Here is a 27,803-nt window from a genome sequence, read left to right as displayed (position 1 = left end):
ATGAAATAATAACCTATCGATTATTTTTGCATAGTATTCAGTTTTACATTATAAAATCGCTTTATAATTGCACGCGTTAGCATGGCAGAGAGATTTCACCTGTCACTTAAACATCTCTGTTTTGTAATCCTGTATTAAGTCATCAAATTGGGCCAAGGTGTGTCAGTGAATCACTGGAATTTTATTACAGCTGATGTTGGAGACCATTTTCTTTGCCTCATCGTGACCAAAATATACTGAGAATTGTTTTTAGTATTAAAGACTTCAATGGCCTTAGTCAGTGGCACACCAATTGTTAAACAGTTGACATTTATGTTAATCCCTTGCCACGTCTCTAAATTCTCTCAATAGCTTGTCCTGAAGCATTTTATTGACTCAGCAATTTTCTAAATACATGGACATGTAGGGGGTTTGAGTGGTGTGGACAAACCTTTGCCTGTTTTTTTTTTGGGTTTTTTTTGCATCATCAATGCTGATGCTCATGTAAAAATTCTGGTAAAGTACAAAAGACAACTTAATTTTCTCTGTTGGTTTGCTGTGTAACATGGTTTTGGAGGTTGAATAGTAAATACCAAGCAGTCATATAAATACTGCCAGCTATAGCTTGAAACCATAGTTTTACCTGGGTAGAATGTCAGTTCTGGTTATGGCCCTGTCTGCACCTGTTCTAGTTTAGAAAGACATCGGATTCAAAATCTCTGTGTCACAGTGTAAGATTTTTGGATGGTTTTTTGCATGCTCTTGACATTCATTGACCCACTTCTGCAGTAGTTTCTTTTTACTTTTACTCCAAAAAAAAGTCTGGTGGTGAGACCAATCACAACATTTCAGTATCATACTGTAACTCAAGAGTAAACTTCTTCAATAGCTCCTCTTGAAAAGGCAGAACACTGAAAGAAGGAAATACATAGGTTCTCATTCAGTTAGTTCACTGACACTAGGAGGTGACAAAGCCTGAAATAAAACTGGGCTTCATTTCTTTTCATTTCACCAGTCCTAAATCTAAGATGACAAGCATTAATGTGCTGTTTCATCAGAGTGTGTACTGTCAGCTTGCATTTTCAAACACTGCTTTCTTGGATATAACTCTTTATTATATCCCTTATTGGTTTGCAGTTGATTTTTTGTTTTCTCTTTTATCCTTCTATGACATTATTAGTTCACTTCTGGTGAAGAATGCATTAGGAATCCACACTCATTTCTTAATACTTCTTATTTTACAATCTCTTTCTGTGCTGTGCTGTGTAACAGGGCGGAGGCTGGTTACAAAGCGGCAACCACGCACACCGGAAAGAGCATCTTAACCCATCTGCAAATAAGCCAGGCTGCTCTGCATTCGTGGTTTTAGAGCAGTGGTGCACAACTCAGGTCATGGAGAGCCGGTGTCCGTCCTAGTTTTTGTTCTAACCATACCCTAAATTAGTTAATTGGACCAATTAAGCTTATAATAAGGTCCAATAAAGTACTTTAGGGTGCAGTTGGAATAAAAACCTGCAGGGACATCGGCCCTCCAGGACCAAGTTGTGCACCACTATTTTAAAGCTTTTAACCTCATCTCAGCTCACCGATGGGACACAATCCGTAACGGCAGTGTCTCACACAACACTGGCGATACATGTGCATGTGGTTCATATCAGTGTGGTATAATAAACAATGTCATACTAGCATGAAACAGTTTAGTAGTAGGAGGGAGCTGTGTGACACAAGCAAATATTTTCAATCAATAATGAAATAAAGTATTAAAAAATGTAAATCTACAGAAAAGTTATAGGGCTTTTAAGAAAGTACTCTGAACCAGGAAATGCCTGCTTCACAGTACTTCAGTCTACTGTAAAGAGCCAGGAAAAAAAAAAAAAACAAAAAAAAAAAATAAAACAGTTACATAACTAGTACCAAACAATGTAGGCGTACATTTGAGTGTTTAAAGTAACCTTGTTTGTTACTTTTGTAATTTTACTTCCTGAACCCCCAAGACACAGTATGAGGTCACCCTGTGTATAAAGTGATGCAGAGACCTCTATATGATAACACTATGTAACACAATTTTTGTTCCTGGGTAGTAAGTGTTATTTCCTAATTGCTTATGCCTCAAAAGTATAGAACATGGCTATTATTCCCCACAAACTTTGCTTTTGTGACCAGGACAGTGATATTTCAAAATATCACTATTTCCAATGGGAAAATGGGAAAATGTGTGTCTTTTCATTCACATAAAGTCAGAAAAAAACAACATATGAATCCAAATTAACATGTATTTAATACTAAAGTAATACAAAGATGACTACAAAAGATTTAGAAGTGAGTAGTTTTTCGAGATTTACAATTATACTGTAAATACAGACACACACTTGCCAATTTTCCCATTGGAAATAGTGATATTTTGAAATATCACTGTCCTGGTCACTAAAGCAAAGTTTGAGGGGAATAATAGCCATTTTCTATACTTTTGAGGCATAAGCAATTAGGAAATAACACTTACTACCCAGGAACAAAAACAAAAAAAAAATTTGTTACACAGTGTAATCTTTTTTTTTTATGGAATGTTTTGGTCAGATTCAAAAATCAAACTAACACATTCTGAACTGCCAATTTAATTGTGGCTGACATTACTACACATTATACAGTAGTGCTATTTATACCATTATACATGTTGCTATGCAACAGCTTTATCCTTTAAAGAGTATCTCAGAGCAGATGTTAAAGTATAAAATAATTGAATAATAATAGTATTTTATAGAACAGGATAAAAAAAAGAAGGAAATGTGATACCTTTTATTGGACTAACTAAACAATAATTAGTCACAAGCTTTCAAGACCTCAAAGGTTTCTTCTTCAGGTGAATAGTAGGAAAGAGAAATTGTGTTTACATTCGAAGGTGGCATCAGAACTTTAACAAAAAGAACCCATTTTGAATCACTACAATTCGAATGTAAGGAAAAAAGCTGTGTCAAATAAATAAATAAATAAATAAATAAATAATAAATAATAAATAATGACAATAACAAAGACAACATAAATAAATACATTATATGAATAAAATGCAAATAAGCAAAGAATTGTAAGTGTACCAATATATGAAAAGAAATAATAGTCCAAAAAATCAATTAAGAAATTATAAAAATTACATATATACATATTCGCACACACAATTTGAAAAAGGGAAACTGCTGTGTACCAAAAGGTGCAAAATCCAAAAGAATCAGGTAATGTAGGTACACAAAAATTTCAATAATTGATTAAAAAAAAATCCATTGTATCCATTGTATCAGGACATCATGCCATCATCCTCCGGAACTTTTCTTTTGAGACAACTTGTTTACAGCACTTTTTCCTACCCAACTGAATAAGGAGGTTGTCTGTATATATTACAAATTGCCATCTAGTGAATGCCACTCACTCAGTGTAATAATATATTAACAAACACATTCCAGATAGTTTCTGTTTGTCCCCGGTTACAGTTGAGATTCAGCTCATAATTTAAATTGTATCTTCACAATTGATTCAAGTTATACGGTGATGATAACGTGAAAGGAGGGGTTATTTGGTAGGTTTGTCTGTAGCTGAGACCTCGAGGAGGTGTGTTTTAAAAGTAATAATTTATAAGGAGGTGTGTTTTATGAATGTGCTTGTATCAGTACCAGGGTTATTGACTGAATCCGGCGGAAAGCAATCATTCCAAGGAAGACTGAACTAAATAACTACAGTACGTTCGTTCACTTTGCCGTTGAAGCTAAGATTGGTTCATGTTATTGTTATTATTTTAAATAATATATAGACTTTGTTTTTCCACGTTCTACTTTCAGACTATGGCTTATGTAGGAAACGGAGCAGGACATGATGTTGATGAGGTAAATTAATTTGCTCGTTTAATATTATACTACGGAGACTTGTATTACTCAAGACATTTAATGTATTTTTCAGGCTGTGTACCGATTACTTTTACAGGTGCTCAGTTTGGGTTGCAATTAATACAATTATGTTGCCATTTTTAAACGGTATCGTACACAATAGAGTATCACACTTGTGACTATGAAGCTTGAATTAACAGTATTAAGGTACTTACCGTCTTTAATATAATCTAGCTACAGACAGTAGCTGAAGGTTTTGAAATCCAGAGGCAAAACACTGGGTGAATGTTGTCTGGTTTAACAGTAGCAGCAGGTGCAAAATAAGTGTATTGGTTAAAATTTGAATTTTCAAATTGATCTGTTTATCTGACATAACATATGTGTATCTGTTCAATTAATTTGGGCAAACCGTTTTTTTTTTTCTTCATGACAAATTATGGTATGCTTATTTTCATAAGACAAAATTATGGTATGCTTATTTTCATAAGACAGCAAGCGGTGTATGGTTACTTTAATTTATATTTAGTGACACTTATTTCCAGTATGTGTAACTATAAAATATTTAACAGCGCACTTTTTTTTCTTTATTATACTGCACCGGTCGGTCTTTCGCTCCCTGTTTCGATGTTGTTGTTAGGCGCTCTGCTTACCTAAAGGTTGGTTTATACTTTAGACTGCGACCCAATTTTTGGCCTCAGCCAGTGGTCTCCAACGGTCTGAATGACGTCATCCGCACTACCTCGAGCTGCATCATTTTTTTTTTAAAGTCATAAGGCTTTTTATTGTATGTCTGCGACGGCAAAACACACAGGATGAGATGATGTTGAAAAAATCCAACATTTGTCGCATGGTCCCAAGCCAGTGAAGCGCAATAGAGCAAGTTTTTGGGGTACTCTTAATACAAGAAGTTCATAAACATGAACAACAGAACAGGATTTTAAACTTGCCCCTAAACTGAATGAATTGAAAGCTTTTTGCTAAAATGAATATTGGTGCTTAAATAACATGCGCTCGGTTTTGTGAAACACTTGTATAATGTTATTATGAAACTTATGTTACATATTTTTATACATAATAACGCATTTGTATATATATATATATATATATATATAATTAATATTATATATTATTACAATATACCGTATATTATTATATATTTGTATATTTATACGTTATTATGTATGTATACGTTATTTATATATATATATATATATATATATATATATATATATATATATATATATATATATATATATATTTTATTGTAGCGACCCCGGCACCTGCAAGCAGGTGCATCACACAGGGTGAGGCAATCCACACACAGAGGGAGGACGGGCGCGAACCCGTGACCACTCCTACTAAATTATAGCACCGATACCGCTGTACAAAAGAGCCGGCTCCTTTCCCTGTGCACGCTACACTATATATATATATACATACATACATACATACATACACACACACTGTGTGTAACTAATAAGTTAATGTCGCTATTGCTGTTTATTTTCTGTTCAGTAGTATTAAACCGCCCAACATACAATTACTGTCCAGTAACGTTGCTCAGCTGTTCACTATGTCTGATCGGAAGCAGCATGGAGAAAGTTGAGTTACTCACATAACTCTTCCTGGGATGATGCACTCGGTCCCGCCCACCGAGGGATTAAAACCGTCATTCTGAGGAAGCCATTTCTCTTTTTCCATTGAACCCGTGAGGGCAACCGAAGCGAGCTCGTGGTTGGTGGTTGTCTCCTCTTTTAGGGAACCAGGGTTACGTGAGCAACTTAACATTCCCTTTCAATTCGAAGATGACCACCAACGACATTATGCATGGGATAATGTATACCAGAGCCGTCGCAAGGGAGAAGGAATGGCAGCATATGAGGGACGCATCAGAACTGCATAACCCCAGGGTTAGCGGTGTGAGCTTACACTCTGAAGGACCCTTGTGCTTAACAAAGGCAGGACAGGATCTACTACATTAAGGCGGTAGAACCTGGAGAAAGTATGTGGCGTAGCCCAGCTAGCCGCAGTAGAAATATCAGACAGCAAAGCCCCTCTGAAGAGGGCCCAAGATGTAGCCAACCCTCTAGTGGAGTGTGCGGCTACCCTCCCAGGTGGGGGCAAGCCAGCACCATCATACGCAGTCGAGACTGTGTCCACAATCCAATGTGACAGAAGCTGCTTTGAGAGGGGCTGTCCTAGGGTCTGTGTTCCGTGACAGACAAATAGCTTGTCGGACTGATGCAGAGCTCTTGTCTTATCCACGTAGCATCTCAATGCCCGCACTGGGCAGAGGAAATTCAATCTCTCATCCTCCTCCGAAGAAAATAAGGGTGGATGGAGGAAAGCAGGGTTTGTATGCAATGACACCTTGCTACCATCTTCGCTAATACGCATGCAGGAGTTATGCACCCACAGCGCCTGCAGCTCACTGACCCGCTTAGTGGAGGTGATAGCCACGAGGAAGGCTGTCTTCATAGACAGATACTTCAGTTCTATGGAGTTTATGGGCTCAAACAGGGCCTTCATGAGAGCCTCCAGTACAGTATTAAGGCTCCATTTGGGGAGAACAGTCCTCCTCAGAGGCCGTAATCTACGCGCGTCTTTAAGGAATCAGGTAGCCAAAAAAATGTGCACCCGGAGATACTGAATCCACGGAGTTATGGCATGCAGAAATAGTTGCTAAATACACCTTCAGTGTGGAAGGAACTGTAAGATAACTGGCATGGGGCAAGAGACTGGGTCATGACTCCAAGTCTGGAATACTTCCACTTACCTAGAACTGCATCTGATATCCCTTGGGCTAACCAGCGGTCCCTTTCAGGAGCCAGACACATAACAGGAACCTGCCCGGTTCCAGGTGCCAAAAAGTGCTTCTCGTCTGGCTGAGGAGATCCATGCGAAGTGGGATCTCCCAGGGGTGACCTTGTAAGAGCTGGCACAGGGTCGAGAACCAGATTCTTCTGGGCCACCTGGGGACCACTAGAAGAACCGACGTCTTCTCTAACCGGACCGTTTCGAGAAAGGCCGGGAGCATCGGTCTAGGCAGGAAAGTGTACAAAAAACACTTTGGGTCATTCGTGCGCTGAGGTGTCTACACTGAGTGGACCGTCTAAGCAGTGGAGGGAGTACCACAGGGGGCAATGCGTCGTCTCCGCCGAGGCAAAGAGATCAACCTGCGCCTTCTCTAACCATTCCCAAAAGCGCTCCACTACTTGAGGATGGAGTCGCCACTCTGACAGATGTGGACCCTCCCTGGAGAGGAGGTTCGTTGCCCAGTTCACCAATCCGGGAATATGCGTTGCCCGCAGGGACAGCAAGTTCCTCTAAGCCCATGTCAGTAGCCTGAAGGCCATGCGATGCCACCCCGGAGACCATAAGCCACCCTGGTGGTTGACATACACCACCACTGTCGTGTTGTCCCTCCAGATCAACACGTGTACCCCGCAGCACCGGGAGGAAGTGCTGGAGAGCAAGGGAGATGTGCATTTAAATATGCTATATTGTGTACTGTCTTGTAACGTGCTTGCAATTTTGCATTGTTGTAAGCGTCTTAGTTTAGATTTAGAAACTCCATATGCCAAAACAAACCAATTACTGTGCCTTGATTCTGAAATAATTCTGAGGTTCAAGAATAATTAGATACCAAAGTGTCTAAGTGAACTAATAAACCTAGCTACACTTAAGGACAAACAACAGAATACACAATTATGAGCGATGTTCCAGTTTCGTTCATGGGTCCATGTCACAGAGACGACCGGAGTGGGGGACGTCAGAGCAGAAACAGGAACCAGGAAATAAACGACAGAGAGGTGGAGTTGGGTGGAGCTGAGCGATTGGTACCGCTCAGCATTTAATAAATGAGCAGACAGTCAGAAAATAAAAGGTTGCAAGACAAACAGAAATGCAAGACATGGCACTTTTGCCAAAACAAAGACAAACAAAACGGACTATACAGACAAAACACGGTGAGCAGATATTTTTAACTACTATTATTATTACTCTTCTTATTATTACCTCTGTCTCCAATCCCATTCTCCACTCACCGAACACACAACCCCGAGTGAGTGAAAACATGCTGCTTTTATGCAGCTGTACCGAGACTCGATTGCTAATCAATCATTCAGTTGGTGTCTCGGTACAACTGCACGTGAATTAATAAAGTACAATTCCCCATGTTCATACATTATAACTTTTTACTTGCACGTAAAGTGCTGTGCAATCCTTGTCCCTAAATACAAATAAACATTTTAAACACTTGTGTTACACAGACCCGTTTATATCCCGTGTATCAATGACTATACACCAACATTAACACACAACATACAACACAAAATACACACAGGGGCAGGCACTTTGCCACAGTCCAACATGATTAACCCTTAGACCAATGGTACTCAGCTCTGGCCCTCCTGTGGAGGCTACTGTCAAGCTAATTTTATGAATACATTCCTAGTTACTACAGAATTAATTTAGTTGTCATTTTACAAGTTGCCATTTCCCACAATTTCTAAACACAAACGTTCCAACATTGTTTCTAGCCATAGTCACAGATGCACCCTCAACTGGTTAGGTTTGTTTGGTTGATAAAAGGTTATATTTTTCAGAGTTTTGAAAATTTCACCTGCTCATTTTGGTACATTCAATACTAAAAAACTGTAGCCATGTGTTGTACGCATAGACTTAAACTTTTATCTAAGAACATTTAGCTTCTGTATTTAATTCACTAACAGATTAACAGCTGTTTTCACAGGCCCCAATTTAGCACTCCTCTGAGATTACCCACTGGATCCTTAGGTAAAGTAATCCCAGATTAGTGCTAAAATCTATAGAACCAGCCTGTATGTTGTGAAACAAGAGAGTCATAACTAAGATATGAATAAGATATGAACATGTGATTCAGCACTTTCTAATCAGAATACTCAAAACACAGAAATTGTTTATTAATTAATTTCTACATGGTTTATTTCCGGTGAGGTCAAAGTCAGGGTTTTAATTAAATGGCACCATGGCCGTGACTATGGTATAAATAAAAAAATAAAATAAATAAATAATAAAAAGTTTTGTTTGGAAAAAAAAAACGCCCGTTTCTTCGATTCGTCTGTCCCACCGTTCCGTGGGATCTCTTTTCGGGTCTGGACTGTTCTTTACATTCTGACGGACGTCGGTGGACGGGGGGGAACCTCGGGGCCGGTCGGGATGAAGTAGGAATCGGACTCACCAAGTACCTCACGGGCCCCCTTTCCCTCTCGGGTGGTAGCAACTCGTCCCCAGGACGGTCTGCGGACGTGCCGTTTGACACACCGGGGGCCAACACTCAGGTCTCCTGCCCGGTGTTGACCCGTCCTACTGGGCGATGTTGGTCGGCGGGGTCTTCTCAGGCACTACCGGCACGGGAATACAAGTGGGGCACCTTAGATACCCGGTTGGTGTGCTGATGGATATCGTGGGGTGGAAGTTGGTGGCGAGGGTCCTACGTAGAGCCCTTAGCCACGGTACGTGTGGGATGGACGTACCGGCTGGGCAGTGCTAGAGGGTATCAATATTTGTGCGACATCCGCATTCATACGCCCTAACTCCTGACCTCTTGTCACCCTTCTCCCTTGTCGTGTTGGCGCGGAAACAAAAAAATGAATGGGGGTACTCTACGGGAGGTACCACCGAATTAAGTGGACCGGCCATCTGTACCCTCTAGGTGGCGCAGTGTAGGTTATTTCTCGTCCACTCCGAGCGAGACAGGGCTTCGTCGGTGTCTCGTCCCACACTCGGGTCTACCACTCGGCGGAATGGGACCCTCGGTCTCGTCCCGCAGCTCCGTCGACGGCAGCGATGGGTTTTACGTCCATCTTAGAATCTGAACGTCCCAGGACTACGTTGTTTGTGTACATTGACTTGCGCACGTTGAAAGGAATGATGTTATAAACTTTGGAAATTGAATGGGTTGGGTTCAACACATTTTAAAGAAATTAATTTAATTGTGACTCCATGTGTAATGAAAGAAATTACAAACATAATGGTTGATTTGGTATATAGACCGAGGAGGCAAGTTGATCATACTATCTTCCCTGTAGTGTAGTACTGAAACTTCCCAGTGCTAACTTTTCTAATCGGTCAATGATTTTACAAAAAAAAAAAACACACCAGAATCGAGGGGAGTGCTCTAGATTTGGCGGCAGTGATGTGTAGCGAGGCTGTGGTTACTCCTAAATCACCATCCCATAAACATAAATCTGCCATACTTCCACATTCATTCATTGCACTAAACGAGTTCAGTGCGACTCCTTAATGGCATTTTACAGCAGCTGTAAAAACAATGTCTTATCCGGAAATACCAAGATGCCTATTGCAGACTGTGGTGTTGTTGGTTATTTTATGTTTCGGCCTGTATTAATATGCCATAGCTTCCAGATAAAACAATTACGCCAACAGGGCAATGCCTATGGATCCCCAGGCACAGCATTAATTACAAACCTTCTTTGATCGCCAAAATTTATTCACACACACCCCACAATTGATGGCTAACAGGTTCAGTGGAGTACAAAATATGCAGATTGGGAGTGGAGATGAACAGCCAACTGATGTGTATATATTTTGAAACTACTTCTCCCATCCCTATAGCATAAACTGAGACTGGTGTGCATTCAATTGTAAAAATAGAGTTCAGTGCATAGACATTTATTTAAAAAAAAAAAAAAACACACAAAATAACAAGATGCTTATTTGGCAGTTGGCTGTTTTAATAGTGTTTAAACATTGCCATAGCTTCCAAATTCATTCTGCACTAAACTTTTCAATCCATATTGGCATTCAGCAGCATTAAGACAATGTCTTATTGATCCCTATTGCAATAAAAGTTATATTTATTTAAAAAAAAAAAAAGATACACACAAAAACACACACACAACAATAACAAGATGCTTATTTAAAACCGACAATTTGCTGTTTTAATAGTGTTTAAACATTGCCATAGCTTCCAAATTCATCTGGGATAAACCTTTTCAATCCATATTGGCATTCATAGCACATTAAGGACAATGTCTTATTGATCCCTATTGCAATAAAAGTTATATTTATTTATATTGTTCCAGATAAACTTACTACAACAAAATGTGGACAGGATGAATTCAAAACCTTTGATAGCCAGATACACACACACACACACACACACACACACACACACACACACACACACACATTTGTGTGTGTTTATATTTTAGCATGGCAAGCAAATTTGACAGTGTACAGTGAAACTTCAACATGTAGGGAACATGGAAAACAAATTGAACAAATTGGATTATAAATAAAGGAATAATGGCCATATATGCAAAAGAGACCAAAAGCAACCAAAAAGAACGGAGCAATTGAAAAATGTGGAAAAAAAAGTGTTAAAATTATTCATCCCAGGGATTCTGATCATGTGGTGTAAGATGGAGATATTTTCTGTGGCTAAAAGCCCTACAAGGGGGCAACCGTGGCAGCCTAACCCTAACACTAACTTTCTCGTGCATCTGATCCACCAACACAATAAACAAAAGTATGTAATTATTGTAAAACAGGTCATTGTGCCTTCGATGTATCCATTTCTTTTGGGGTTTTTTTGTAAAGAGTTTGAAAATGTGTCTGAAAAAGTGTCTGAAAATGTTTGTTTTTTGCACCGAGGTAGCTCTGTTTTACAGAGCAGCAGTAACATTGCAAAACGCTCGCATTCACAGCTCTCTCCTGACATGATCCAATACCGGAAATACACAAATTTGAACTCGTTTTGAAGCTCTGACTCTTCTCTTTCGAACGGTGCATCTCCAGCAGGGCTGTTCCTTACAATGCCTGAGTACATATATTTAAAGGGCCAGGTCGCCGGCGGAATTTTTAACATTAGGTGGACCCTATAGTGTAGAGTTAACAGCGTAGTACTGAAACCTCCCAGTACACTTGCCTGAAGTAGATCAACCTTAAGAATAGCTGGGAGTTTTGAGGAAATTCAGCAAAGTTTGAGATTTGAGAGTGGAGAATAAGCCAATCGTGCACGTTTTTTTTTTTTTTTAAATCTATTTATTTATTTTTTTTGAAAGAAAGCATTCCTACTGAATAAACTGAGACTAGCGTGCAATCAATCCAGTTACGTTTTCCCATTCAAAAACTTGTTTAAAAAAATCCTAAATCTTCTATAGATTTCTCCAAGGCATCTAGATAATGTAGATTACACACCATACCCACACATTAGCAGGTAACGTATCTTGCATGTAAAGTGCCACAAATCAACGTTTTACATGAACAATACATGTCCAGGATCTGTTCCTACCTACAGTATGTGTGCATGTTGAATAATTTCATAAAATATAATTCCGACTTGCTGCCTTTTCATGTGGGACTTGCAATGACAGTTCTTCATTAAGGGTTGTGTTACAGAACACCACGTCTTCTTACAGTACATGCTGTACACACTGTTTTTAAATATTCATCAGCACAGACGATGGCCCACTTTGATATGAAACAATTACCCTTCAGTTGGAATATGTTGCTGCCTGAATAAATGTTTTTGTGCTGTTTTGTTTGGCATGTTGTGCTGGCAGATATTTGGCTAAGCTTACCAGTGTTTTATTTAGCTTTTTACATACTAATGTATCACAAGCTTTCTGCTTATGACTTCTCAACTAGCCCACCCATCACTTTCAATGTGTATGTACATTCATTCAAATAACAAGTATGGCATTTTCCTGGCATTAGTGATGTAAGGGGCAATGATGAGGAGTTCATTTGCAATGGTTTCCTTAATGCAGCTGAATGAGCAGCCATGTAAAACTGCTGCACTGTCCTAAAAACAAAGAAAACGCTTTCCAATTTAAAAAAAAACAAATACATAAATTAAATAGTTTCTTTATCTTATACCAAGTTGCGATTATAAACTTGGGCTGTGGGTGACCTTTGGATCAGAACAGAGTGCTTGAGTTTTAATTTTAGATGTTGCTGTTCCATCAAGGCTTTCTTCATTGCCTTTGCATTTTAGTGAATATGCAGCAGCGGGTCTGCTTTTCCACAGTGTTTTTGTGTTTGTTTGTCAGTCTCTGTTTGTTATTTCCAGATGACAAACGTATCGCTATTTGGTGGAAATGGTTGCACAGTTTCCATATTCCACTTTTTACATTTTAAATTTAACTATACTTGTTTATATTTAACTATATATGGATGGGTGTTGTGTGTGTGTCACATATTATGGTCCTATTAGTAAAACACCTCGTCCATATAGAGTGGCCCATTAAATTTAATATAGTTTATATTACTGACATGTATATAAAAACCACTTCAAACGTACATTTATATGAAAAGGTTTTTATTAAAACCTTGTTGTTTTTAATTTGACACCTCCATGTGTAAACGGTGGTTGCCATATTGCCAACCTTTTAATACAGTTCTCACGTTTCCTGATGCTTATTGCTAAGAGACTGCCGTGCCTGTAATAGGATCTTGGATACAAGCAATGTTGCCAAGTGTCTTGGGTCCAACGTGAAACATGAGATAGCATACAGTACTTTTACAAGCAGGCCATGGCTTGCCTTTGGTAATAGTGTCTTTAAATTCTTTCCACCATTGATTTATTTTCTATTTTGCAATTAAGCTTATTGTGATGTTCCTGGAAAGTGTATGTTTGGTTTTGTGATGTTGTTTGTGACCTTGTTCCTCTTATTCATTCTATGGAGGCATCTACAATACCGTGCAGGTGCACAAGCCTGGGACTTTTGAGTCCAGAGATGTTTTTTTTCAAGCCCAGCCAATCGGCTTGAATATCTTCTGAAAGGGCAGGCTTAGGCAGTTCCAGTGCCGTTTGTCTTGGTTGCCTAGCTAGGTTGCTAGAGAAGCTACAGACCAGAGAGAGAGACAGAGTAAGAGAGAGAAACAGTGGGAGATAGTTATGATTATGTTCATTTGGTAAAAGTACTAATAAAACGGTTGTTTTTCACATGGTGTGCTTCATTTTTTCCTCATGTTCATTTCATATTGAAGTTCAATGGTGCAATTTTTTTTTTTGGAGCCATCTATGATCACAAAATATACAGCAGTGGTCAAACATGATTTGTTTGGAAAAACTTTTTTTTTTTTTTTTAACATGTATTCTCATCTTTACCACATATAGTATGCTGTTTGTGATCCTGTTGAAACTTCTATAATATGAAAGGACATTTTGTGGTACGCATTAAAGTGTACAGACAAGTTGCAAATAATTCCCTGGCTACACTTGAGCCTTTGAAGAAGAGGAGATGCTTTGGCAGCCTTGGCGTGTTTGCAAAAGCTCTTAGTTTGGCTGTGCTTCAAAGACTTCCTGCAGTAAAAGGACTTGACATGGCAGCTGTCTGAAGCATTACATCAGCAAGGGAACAGGAGTCATCCACCAGATAAAGTAGAAGAGAGACTCAACCACAGTTCTGTGCACTGACTTCTACTTTAAAAATGTTTTATACTAGTTTAAGTTTTATCCAAAAGGTTTGCCATCCTAACTTAACAAATTAGCCGGATATATTCATTTGCAAAATAAACCATATTCAAATTTAATTTAAAACTGAATAGCCTAGCCAAAGAACAGTCTCACATTTGGCTTGTTTTGAGCTTACTTTTAACCTAGAAAATATGTATTGTGTTTTGAGTAGGAATGAATCAACAGAAAAATAATTTCTGTGTAGGTTACCACAGGACCGGAGTCTTCTTCCATCACTGTAAATTATTATTTTTTTTTTTAATGGTTGACTTTTGATCCTTAATATATCTTTGAATAAAATGAGTAAGGGTCACCAGTGGCTCACGCAGTAATGAGGTCTACAGTTGGAGTGCAGGGTGTGTCACATCTCAGTGCTTCTAATCCTGCAAACGTGGGACGCAGTAAGTGAGTTGCATCAGTGAGGGGGGAAAACAGTGAAAGGATCTTATACCAAAATGTGAAAAAATCTGTATACACCAAAATGACTTTGAATAACCCTCTGCTGATAAGTACAGTACAATTAGTTTGCAACTATTTTTTATCCCTGTTCTCCTGAAAGTCAATATTTGGAGCTTTGGGCATACTGCCAGAATGGGATGTCCTCAACAGTGCACAGTCACTGAATGCTTCTGGATTATATTATTACACAGTATAAGTAGAGTAGTTGTTACTAGATTCAGGGCTATTTGCTAATTTTAAGATGGAAATAAGACACCTGTTGCACTGCAGTTTGGGACATTTCCGGTTTTGCTATGTTCTTAATTAGCCACTAAATATCCTGCATATAACTTTGCACAGTCAGGATGTGAACCTTTGTTCCCCTGACTCACCATCTTTGCTGCATGTAATATTTGCATTGTAGCCCCTGCCTTGAACACTTTTTCACAGAATCTGTTTAGCAGTAGTCCTGGGCTAACTTACCTAAAGTAACACTAGGTAATCCACTATGTGCTATGTGCTGTTGTTTATTTGCGTGATTTTGTCAAGTGGTTGAATGACACTTGGATTGAGGTCCGCATCACTTCAACTCCTTGGTCTTCCAGTTCAGGTTATGTTGCGAAACAAACCAGCTGTTAAGAGCTTTATATTGTAAAGGGTAAGTAAAAGCAATCAGAATGAGGTGATGAAGAATGTTTCATAGTTTTTTTCTGTGTGTAAGGGTGTTACAATGTATCATTTAATACAGTAATTTGTTTTCCAAATGCAAAAATATGGGAGTACATTAGAAAGAAAAAGGGGAATTCGAAATAGTGCTGTATAATATGATAAATAAAGTAACTTAGTATTTATGGATTAAGTAACAAGACATTGTATTATTGTAAACTGGATGTAGGTGGAGATCATAAACAACTAGATAATGGGACCTCCACAGCAAATGAGTATTGAAGTACAACACTACTGTTTTTTTTATAGCTTCTCTTAGTATCAGATAAATGCTTCATAGCATTAGGCCTAATCCTTTAATGCATCTTGTATTTGTGCTGCCTTGTTAGCATAATTTACAATCAAAATATTCCCCAGTTCCCACTAGATGGCGCTAAGGGGTACTTTCCTAATGTCTATTACCGTGGAAAGAAAATACAATAATAATTTGAAGCACAAGTTACAGCAAAGTGCATATTTTTGTATAGATTTATTTTTATTTACTCACATATATATATATGACCCCACTTCACCCAGCTTTTCCATATTCTGGAATTAGAAGGCCTGCTGCTGCTCTTTAAAGTGCAGTGGTGTCGGTATGGAGAATGCAGCTGCTGGTTTGGGATCTAGGACAGCCAGGTACACCACCTGCTCGATATATCGTGGTTGTCAGGGTCCAATATAAATCAGCTATACATAGAAAAACAAATAAGCTAATAAATAATGTACAACCACTTTAATTCGTACAGCAGGGGATAATTGCATCTCATCAACTTCAGTCTCCAATTAATTTCATGAGTCTTCCTCTCCTTGCTCAAATGCCCAAACCCGCTGCACTGAAAGAGTCCGTTCCCGATATAGGAAGCTTGTTGCTAGGGAGCTGACGACACTGCCTTGTGACTTTGGCTAGTGCATTGCTGCCACAAGTGAAAACCTCTTTGGCTAAAATAAAAACCGCTTCAGCAAGCAGATAATTAATTTGATTTGTGTTATTGTGCAGTATGTATGTATTTGATAACCGTACGATATTAATCCTTTGTTTTTAAGGGGCAGTCCACGGTAATGCTGACAAAATTAGCATTTTTCAAATTAGTTTAAAGTCCATAATCAACACATATTTTTATAGATAAGATTTTTAGAATAAACACGTACAAAATATTAGAATGTTAATAAACATTATAAACAAAGCGATTTCTGTAACTATTGCAGTAATAAGGTGTCGCGGAGGGGACATCTAATTTAGTTTATACTTTCACTCTTAAAATAAACCATCAAATGAACTATAAGGACAATACATACTAATAACATGTTTTTTAAAAAATAAATACATTTTTTTACAAGCTGTTTTTTTTTTTTCTTTTACTGAAAAGGCTGTTATAATTATGAATGTCCCCTCCGACACGTTTAGCATATTAAATGCTGCTTTAACAAAAGTTTCAGATGAAATAGAAATATGAAGTTCAATTTCCTCTTACAGTACTATAATATACGTTTACCTGGTATGAAATGTATTGGCTTTCTCTATTTTATAAAATAAAATTTACTGTAATACATATTCCGAAACGGGAGGGACACCACAGACTGCAGCAAGTGTACTATTATGCGCCCATGATCAACGATCGGTTTCACAAGCTAAGATAATTTTCTTTTTTTTTCTTTTTTTAAATAAATTGTTCGTAAATATACCTTGTCTTTCCATCTAAAAAAAAAAAAAGAATGTTGACATTTTAAAACATGTTTCGTTGGGGTAGCGTGACGTATTTTACATACACACTGGTGTGTGCAATGCATTAATATCTAAAGTTCGCCGCAGTATCTTTTCTATCGTAATCCAAAATGCCATTTTTTCTCCTATTAATCTCATTTTAAATGTTCCTTAATACATTTAAAGTAAGCACGCATAGCACTCCCAAGAGCATGCATCCATCCTGCTTCTCTCAAGCACTCTTCCTAACTGTCCACAGTTTCTCTGAAGTGGGTATAGGGGGCGGGTTTAAGCACAGGGCAGAGGCCACCTCATGTGTTACCTATGACAAGCAGAGATCATGAAGTATGCCTGTGCAAATACCATGAAAATGTACAACTGCTCATTGAAGGTGTTGGAAAGGTCATTACTTCACTGCCCAAATCAGCTGAAGAAATTCTGAGTCTCACTGTCTGCAGCATGGAATCTACTTCATGTGTTGACAGGACTTGTCAAAACTGTGGAACAAACTAGTGGATGCCACTACAGAAGAGTCCAAAGATGACCTGATAGGACAGCTTGAGCCTTTTGCACAACATATTTTTAACACTAGAAGACAACATAAGGAACTAAGTTACCTAAAGGAAGTGCTGAAACTGGGAGAAATAATTCTGCAAGAAAACAGTTATGAAATCTTCCAGCTGAGACATCAGAGAGAGATCATGTATGCACATTGGTCAAATTAAATTGTATCTATATTTACTGCAGTAATTTACTACAGAAATGATAGTGAACTATTGCACAAGTCATTTGTAGTTTTAGATTAATTGTCCCATGACAAATACAGTGTGTTGCCTTTAACAGGCAATTATTAATTTATACAAGGCAATTATTAGAAACATACAGCAATAAACTACTGTGAACAAAGTGCACTACTGGAGTGATGGGGCTGGTTCCCAATTAAAAAAATCTGTACAATCTGAGTAACATATTATACCAACATTCTGTGTGGAGAGCAGTTGTCCAGAACCCAGAAGATTTTGCAAAGGTTGCAAAGGCTGAGCGCAAGAAGATCCATGTCCTCTATTATTCCAGACTTCAGATAAGCAGCACAATGGAAATGCTGCAAATGACATGGCAGAGAGTAAAGGCCATCCCACATACTCACTCTGTGCACTTTGTTCAAAAAGCAAACAGCACTACTATCTCAGTAGCAAGAAATGTGTGTTAAATGTTGCAAGATATCTGTACTGACCACCAACTCCTTGAGCTCAAAAGTAATGCAAATGGCAGTGGTATAACTGTGCCGCCAAGTGAGCTCGAGAGAGAAGAAAAACCAGCAAATCATAAACAGGCCCCTGCATTGGTAATTAAGGCTGGAGACTTTGTCACTGCCAAATATGTTGTGAATAAGACACTGAAATTCTCCAGCATCTCCAAGAAGAACTTTATGTGCAACTTATGAGAAAAAAAAAGACATGTGGAAAGGTGTTCAGTTCTAAAGAGGGGGTTTTCAGCTGGATATCTATAGATCAAATTTTGAGAAAGTGGACTGTCCTGTTGATGGAAGCGGAAGGATTCACTAGTCTAGGTCTGTTAATGTGACAGATTAGGCAATTAAAAAAAATGTGAAATGTCCATTTGCCATAATTTAAATAAGAAGCAAAATTAAAATGCTGCAAATGTGATAGCAAAGAAACATTAACTAGCGGAAGTGAGAAACACTGAAATTATCCATTACCTTCAAGAAGGAAAGCTTTACGATGTTCATTTGCCATGATTCTTAACAATAACAATATTTTCTTTTAAATGGACAATTTAATTTACAAAAAACAGCAGCACTCGGAACAGGACAAGTTTGTTCCCTCCGCGACAGTATTAGCTTATTTATAATTTATTTAAATAGTTGTAAATATTTACTTACATGAATTATATTACTAAGGATATACCTTATCTTAATAAAATAAGAAGATAGAAGTTGTATGTTTATTATAAGTTCACAGACTTTTTTAATTGTAGTTTGAAATTTTAAAAAGCCTTTTATTTCTGCTGTCCCCTCTGTGACACTAATAAAAACTTGCCTGTTTAAAAAAAAAAAAGAATAAAATTGAGTTTTTGTTTACTATTCATATAGTCAAGTAAGCTGGTGTTTATTATGAATAGAATTGTGAATAATAAATTACAATTTAAAAAAATAGGGTGAAAAAACTGCCTCTGAATGTCCCTTCTGTGACGCTCAGGATACTGTGGAATGCCCCTTAAATGTTTTATATATTTTTATTTGTGATGTTGTGGCAGAGTGTCCCGCCCCTTTGTGTTTATTAGTGTTTTATGTTGTCTGTAGTGTGTTAATGTTGGTGTTTATGTATAAAATACACAGTATATAAATATTGGTTATGAACACAAGTGTTTAAAATGTATGTTTGTATTAAGGCACGAGGATTGCACAGCACTTCACATGCAAGTAAAATAATATGTGAGCACAAGGAATTGCACTTTTATTAATTCACGTGCAGTTGTACCGAGACTCCAGTTGAATGATTGATTAGCAATCGAGTCTCGGTACACCTGCATAAAAGCTGTTTTGTTTACCTTGTTATTTTGGCTGTGCCGTGTCCTGTTTTGTGTGTTTTATTTAAACCTTTTTGTTTATTATTATTTGCAATAAAACTCACTGCCATTCATCAGTGTTTGGAGTCTATTTCTGGTCCGACGTCACCCCTGCAAAGCCATCCTGTTCACAGATGTGCAGTACAAAATAAAACAAACAGTAATTCTAAGTGCCTATGTTTATTGCAGCTGAGGTATATGCAGTTAGACAGTAAATGGGGAGCCAACTCCAGCACCGCGATATATCGGAATCCGCAGTATAGCAAGGGGTGGTTGTATTTACCATTTTAATCAGACAGGGCCTGTTTTTCAGAGTAAATTATTTCAAGCTCTGATTGCACAGATCCTTCTTTATTCCGTGGGTGTTGCAACTGAGCTCTTTTAAAGTAAATTGATCACATGCCTGCTACAGCAGCCTGGGTGTACGTATTGTGAATTATGTATGCAATTTAAGCTTTGGGGTATGTGTCTAATATAAATCTGGCAGAAGTGTTGTTTGCTGCATTGTGTATTATGGTTATATCCCTATATAATGGACGGCATTGATATGGATCATTTTCTGTTGGATCAGTTTCCATTTACTTTGGGATGGGTGTGCAGTACATTTTGTACACTTATTTCCAGTTCAAATCTTTTTTGAGCTAAGTTTCCATGGCTGGGGAAATCACACAGCATTGGCCTTTGGGCTCCTGCAGGCTAAAGCTGAAAAGCAACTGGGGATGGGTCAAGATATCTAACCCATTTTGTTTTTGTTGTTTTTCAGGAAAGCTTTGAAGATGCCTATGAAAGTATCCCTAGGTAAGTACATTTATGTGATTTTGGTTATTTGTTTCAGGTTTTTTCAAGAAGTAATACATATGTTGATTAAAAGGTGTTCGATAAGGGCTGGTGCGTTTATTTTTAGGCCATGCATATTATGCAGTGTTCTGGCAGTTCCTTTGCTGCTAGGGGAGAGGTAAATGTGCAGGTTTGAGGGAGCATGCGAGCATCAAGGGACTTGTACTGCAGGGGTTTTGCCCATGTGCTCTCCAGCGGTGGCTGTGGATCTGCGCACCAGGCTTCCGTTCCTATGGTGACTTCTCATCAAGTGGAATGAACCTTCTTTCTGGACAGGGAGCCAGCCATGGTTTCAAAGAATATTCACTGCATCAGCTCTAACCTTCTGTATGCAATCTGGTTTCATGCATGACATAATTCATACACTGGCTTAGTGGTATATTTAAACAACAGTGTATTAAAGGTATTAAATCTACCCTAGTCCTAAAGTAGAGTAGCCCTAAAGCAAGATATATATGGTGCATTGTGGCAAAGTGCCCTCCCGTTGTGTATAAAATCTGTGTGCACTTATTATTATTATTGTTGTTGTTGTTGTTATGTTGCAGTGTATTGTGTGTTATGATTTTTTATATATTTTATTGTTGCGGCGTAGATGAAAGCCGTCACCATTATGTATTATTGTTTGGTGTTTATTTTAGGAACCTCGTGAAAACACGTGACCAGCTACTGATTAGTTAATTAGCTGACAGTCACGCATCCTTATTAAACTCGTGCAGACTGTGGCCAAGGGTTAATAAGATAATTAATAGTTAGTTAACTCCTCAGCCAGAATATAAAAGACCTACAGACTGGCTGCATGGGGAAGTGTTCAGAGTGGAGAAAGGTAGTGGAGACTAAAAGTAAACCTAATAATTTCTACATCATGCTGGAGGACCAGCACGGTACTTGTTTGTTCGACCAGTGTCTATTTGGGCCCAAAGTGCCATGAGCTGTTTTGTTTAAATCCTTTATTTATTTATTCGACCAGTGTCTATTTATTCATTTATGCCATGAGCTGTTTTGTTTATCCTTTATTTATTTATTTATTTCTTTTAATTTAATAGTCGCCAGTAGTTTTTTTTTTTTTTTTTTTTTTTTTTTTTTTTTTTTTTTTTTATCATTTTCTCCCAATTTAGAATAGCCAATTATTTTTTTTAGACTCAGCTCACCGCTACCACCCCTACGCTGACTCAGGAGTGGCGACGACAAACACATGCTGTCCTCCAAAGCGTGTGCCGTCAGCCGACCACTTCTTTTCACACTGCAGACTAACCATGCAGTCACCTCAGAGCTACAGTGTCGGAGGACAACGCAGCTCTGGGCAGCTTTCAGGCAAGCCCCCAGGTGCCCGGCCAGACTACAGGGGTCACTAGTGCGCAGTGAGCCAAGATTTCAGAGTGGAACAAAACAATTTCAGTGGTATAAAACTAGTAAGAAATTACTGGGCAAGAAACCGCTCAGAACAAATAATGTCAACGGTTCCTTTAGTGCTAGTACTACTTGTTACACACCATTAAAATTACTTGCCTTAAACGAGACCCGTACCGTTAACATTATAATGCTAAGAAAACAATGTAGAAGTATCTTGGCAAATGTCTATTCTGAATTTGTTTTTTATTGTAATACAAGACCAAAAGCACAACATAGGTCATTATAGTTATAGTTCACCAAATGGTTCTGGAATGAAGTGTAAGTGTGTTTTATAGTTGGGATAAGTACAAACCCTTACTATCTCATTATATTGTTGTCTTTTTAACAAAATAGTGCATCATGAAATGTCGACTGATCTTAAGCATTTTGCAAGTACACCATCAGGAAATTCACATGTATCAGCATACAAATCATATTGCTTGAAACCAGCATACAGTACTTCTAATTGCTAAGTAGATTGTCTTTTTTATCTCATTTTGTTGTTATACTGATAGTAGCTGCTGTATAGAGCTGATATTTTCAAATGCTTCATGTAATAAGTAATGGTCACCGATATCTTCTTTATTTTTCTAATTGCATTAATAGACAGTTGGGTTGACTTATTAAAATCGTTGCATTAACTTGGACTAAGTCTTTCGTGTTTGGTGATCGAATAGCCGATTTGCTTAGACTTTTCTATTCTATCCCTTAGCAATAAGATGCAATACACTGTACAATAATCTTAAGTAGCATCTATCATGGTGTCACAAAGATGGTCGGAGTGGGGGACGTCAGACCAGAAACAGAAACCCGGAAATAAACAAAGAGAGAGGTGGAGTTTGGTGGAGCTGAGCGAATGGTCTTGCTCAGCATTTAATAGTGCACAGACAGACAGAAAATAAACGGTTGTAACAAAGAAAAACACAGGACACGGCACTTTCGCCAAAATAAATAGACAAACAAAACGGACTACACAGACAAACACGGTGAGCTTCTATTTTTCTTACAATTATCACAATTACCTCTGTCTCCAATCCCGTTCTCCACTCCCCGAACACACAACCACGAGTGGATGAAAACATGCAGCTTTTATGCAGCTGTACCGAGACTCGATTGCTAATCAATCATTCAATTGGAGTCGCAGTACAACTGCACATGAATTAATAAAGTGCACTTCCCCGTGCTAGCATATTATTACATTTTACTTGCACGTGAAGTGCTGTGCAATCCTCTGACAAAATACAAATATACATTTTAAACACTCGTGTTACACAGACCGTTTATATCCCGTGTACCAATGACTATACACCAACATTAACACACAACATATAACAAAAAATACACACAGGGGCGGGCACTTTGCCACACATGGGTGGGTACCTACCAAGCATAAAAAAAGTCAAATTTGTACCCCAAAATGTATTACATTAGTATATCTGGGTATTCACTGACAGTGGTTTTATTATTGCTGCAGCCTACCGACAGCACCAGGCTAGAGTTGAATAAAATCTCTTAAACCTAATTCATTGATCAAGATTTGTTTTAGAAGAGCGAAAACAGGGAAACAGCTGTTCGTTCTACGAATTTGTTCAAAAAGACAAATATGGGGCTTACCATCAGCTTGCTGCAAGACTTGCATTACGAAGTTGCAGCAAGTCTCGGGTTGATTGGCATCTACTAAAAATTTGTGGAACACATATGTGTGGATGTTGTGACAAAGTGTGGGTGCCTTTCTAGTGTAAAATGTGAACATCACTGAAAACAGATCTGTTCCAAACAGGGCAGTGCCTGTATGTTTATTTATTTACAAAAACAAAATAAACAAAACAAAACAAAACCCAAGGAGAACTAGTTAGAATATAAGGATCACAATTGCTGAAGCTACAGTTCTGAAGGAAAACTGGTATATATTATATGTGTACGTGTATAATAGGTTTATAATAAATATCTGCAGTTCAGAAATGTTTAGCAAATAATTCAAGGATAGTGTACTTGTGCTTTCTTATGGAATTATTATTATTTTTTTTTTTTTTTGGTGTAATGCTATGTCTCGGTTTTTGTTTTGTGTCCTGTACTTTTTTAATTACATTTTTTTGGTGGCCAAATGAGCCAGACTGCACTTGCGGTGCCTCAACAAAACATAAAGTCCAGTTCAAGAAAGCTGCACAATATCTCTAGTCGCTCAAAGTCAAATTGGAACTCAGAAAGAAACATTTCAATATACCCTACCATATTTTAATATTAATTAGGCTATTTTCATTTGGAAGGAGCATTTCTCTGGCTAAAAGAAAACTACCACACTACCCCGAAAGGTACTATCAAAATAGCATGAGAAAAAGGTGAAACTTCTTTTTCTTTTTCCATTGAAAAAGCTGTACATCTTTTTACTTCACTGCTTCCTGCTGCCTGGGCTACACTGACCTTGTTTATTGCTGTAGCAATTAGCAGTGCTTTCAGTTGAGCTTTTAATAACCAGCTGCCCCAAGTGCTTCACACTGCATGGGGAATGGGGATGATCGTTGCCAGATCTTGAGCAGTAAGAGCATGCTGCATTGTTTTGGGATGTCCTTGTCTGAAGAAAAGGACGAGCAGAGCTAAAAGGGTGTTTATTGTGACAAATTAACACCAACAGAGAATATATTAAGGATCTCTTTATATATAGATGCTTGATATATTCTCTGTTGGTGTTAATATATATATAGTGACAAAACCAAGGGGCAGGGTGATCAATGGGAAGTATGTAAGGTCAGAGGTTTTTATGGGGTTGTGTCCTCTCTCAAAATGGTGTCCATGAGAAGGACTACAACAGACAAAATGGCCACCAGCAAAGACTACAATTACCAGAATCCAAGATAAGCACACAGGGTGTGGTCAGCACACCTGCATGGAGTGTGGCCGGCCCAGATGAAAGGGGCCGATTCACAACAAAATGGTGATAGAGGAGAAAGCGAAAAATGTCTTAACTTTTGTATCAGCAGTTAACTTACAAATGTGAATGGAAAATATTAGATGATAATGATATGGGTAGTGATCATTATCCAATTATCATTGAGATTAATTTAAAAAAAGAGGGAAGATGTAGACAGATTTAATTTTAGGAAAGCTAATTGGATGAAATTTGAGGAAGTTTGTAAAAAAAGTATAAATATTGACATAATAACAGAAGATATTGATTAAATTAATGAGAGCATAATAAAGGGACTAAATATATAGAATCTATTGCATTAAAGAAAAGTAATAAAATAAATAAAACAGTGCCCTGGTGAAATAAGAAATGTCCCCCCCCCCCCCCCCCCCCCCCCCCCCCCCCCCCCCCCCCCCCCCCCCCCCCCCCCCCCCCCCCCCCCCCCCCCCCCCCCCCCCCTGAAGAGATAAAACAAAGAAAAAATGTGTTAGACTGTAAAAAAGCAATGAATACGGAAACACTGATACAATATAAAATAGCTAAAGCAATGAATACGGAAACACTGATACAATATGAAAAAGCTAAAGCAATGAATACTGAAACACTGGTACAATATAAAAAAGCTAAAGCAATGAATACGGAAACACTGATACAATACGAAAAAGCTAAAGCAATGAATACGGAAACACTGATACAATATAAAAAAGCTAAAGCAATGAATACGGAAACACTGATACAATACGAAAAAGCTAAAGCAATGAATACGGAAACACTGATACAATATAAAAAAGCTAAAGCAATGAATACGGAAACACTGATACAATACGAAAAAGCTAAAGCAATGAATACGGAAACACTGATACAATACGAAAAAGCTAAAGCAATGAATACGGAAACACTGATACAATATGAAAAAGCTAAAGCAATGAATACGGAAACACTGATATAATATGAAAAAGCTAAAGCAATGAATACTGAAACACTGGTACAATACGAAAAAGCTAAAGCAATGAATACGGAAACACTGATACAATATAAAAAAGCTAAAGCAATGAATACGGAAACAATGATACAATATAAAAAAGCTAAAGCAATGAATACTGAAACACTGATACAATATGAAAAAGCTAAAGCAATGAATACAGAAACAATGATACAATATAAAAAAGCTAAAGCAATGAATACGGAAACACTGATACAATATGAAAAAGCTAAAGCAATGGCACAAAGGGAAATAAGAAGCTGAAAAGGCAGGTAAGAATACTGTTAAAAAATAACAGATAAGAAAATAAGAGATATAGGATCAATTTAAAAATATTGCAGGTAAAAGGAGGAAAAAAGAGAGTTAATGATGTCTTAAAAATGAAGAGGAAATCGTATATGAAAGTAAAGAGAAAGCTGATTTACTGGGAATAAGATCGGAAAAAAGTTAATAGTGAAGGAAGTTATGATTTTGAATTTTTGGCACAAATAGAGGAGTTTCATAAAGTCCATTATAGAGAAATAGAAAATCAAGAAGAAGAAAATGTTAATTATAATACAATGCTTTCATCTAAAGAATTAACAGAGGCTAGGGACAAGTACAAGTCCACGAGAGGACAGTGTTTGGTATGAATTATTTGAGTGTATGAGTGCATGCCACAGGAAAGATTAGAGATGCTGTTAAAATTGTATAATCTAATATGAACAAAGGGAACATACCCAAAAAATGGAAAGAGACAATAATAGTAGCAGTGTTAAAAAAGGGAAAATATCCTGCAGAGGTTGGAGCATATAGACCTATAGCATTAACATCTACAATATGCAAAATAATGGAAAAAATTATATGCACAAGATTACATTTTAGTTTGGAAAATAATATATTAATAATGAAATATCAAAGTGAATTTAGAAGAAATAGGTCACATAATGAGGATTGCTACAGATGCAGGGGAAGCATTGAGCAATAGAGCCTGTGGATAAATTATGGGCGAAAGTGGGAATTTAAAATTTAATTAGAGAACTCTGAGAACATGCTTTTTTCTAAACAAATCAAAGTAAATACATTAAATGTAAAATATGGAGAGCATACAATTAAATAAGTGGATGAGGACAGATATTTTGGGGTTTATTTAGATTTTAAAAAGTGGTGTGGCATAAACATATCAACATTATAAGTATAACAAATTGGTATCATGAATATAAAAAGGAAAAGTAGGGAAAAGCTGGTGGAGCAGTCGCTGGTGGAACATTCACCGGTGGAAAGACTGGAAAATAAAAATAAAATATTGATGCCAAAATTAATGTATAAGAAACCAAAAATATGTAAACTCTTAACCATGATGATTATCAAGAAAGGAAATCAAATGGAAACTAAGACAAAGGGACAGGAATTTGTTAAAAATAAGGAAGAGATGTTGCAGTGTAACAGAGCAGGCTAGTTAGCCGGCAGTGTAGGACGGTGATCCGGGTCGCACGGGTAGCGGCGACTGGGATATAGCTGTCAAGTGCAGCACCTTTTCTTTGTAGTTTTATTACTGTTTTATTTTCCCTGTTTCTTTGTGCCTTCTGTTTTGAATTATTGTTTCGAAGCACCTGCAAGGGCGTCGGTATTGTGTACCATCGCTTGGTATTCCCGTGGCTCTGTTTACCATCGTTGGTAAGCAGACCACGGACCAACAGCGCCATCTGCGGGCGAAAAGAAAAAGAGCACCCCAAAATAAAACTGGGCACCTGTGCAGTGTTGCCAAATCCACCTGTCTGTCTCCCGTGTCAGTGAATTACCTACCACTCTTCCACGTGCAGATATACACAGATAGATCAAAAGACCTTACATCTGGGAAAACAGGATATGCTTCATATATACACACATTTTATATCAAATCAAATCAGTATTTATTAGAGTGTTAATGGCAATACTTCTGGTCATAGACAAAATAG

The 27,803-nt window shown here is 37.8% G+C and overlaps 1 protein-coding gene across 1 annotated transcript in view; it reads left to right on the top strand.

The window, feature by feature from the left end:
• Positions 1-3,656: 3,656 nt before the first annotated feature.
• The window catches only part of LOC121294991 (tetratricopeptide repeat protein 39B-like), a 61,992-nt gene continuing 37,845 nt past the window's right edge, over positions 3,657-27,803 (top strand). Inside the window, exons 1-3 of the mRNA XM_041219258.1 lie at positions 3,657-3,703; positions 3,804-3,848; positions 20,517-20,551. Of these exons, the coding sequence (XP_041075192.1) occupies positions 3,807-3,848; positions 20,517-20,551 (77 nt within the window). The 5' untranslated portion in view covers positions 3,657-3,703; positions 3,804-3,806. The remainder of the gene's footprint in view (positions 3,704-3,803; positions 3,849-20,516; positions 20,552-27,803) is intronic.

Source organism: Polyodon spathula, chromosome 2 (assembly GCF_017654505.1).
Source record: "Polyodon spathula isolate WHYD16114869_AA chromosome 2, ASM1765450v1, whole genome shotgun sequence".
In the NCBI taxonomy this organism is placed as follows: Eukaryota; Metazoa; Chordata; class Actinopteri; order Acipenseriformes; family Polyodontidae; genus Polyodon; species Polyodon spathula.
Note: the sequence above shows the minus strand (reverse complement) of the source record. Positions and strands in the feature narration are given on the sequence as shown.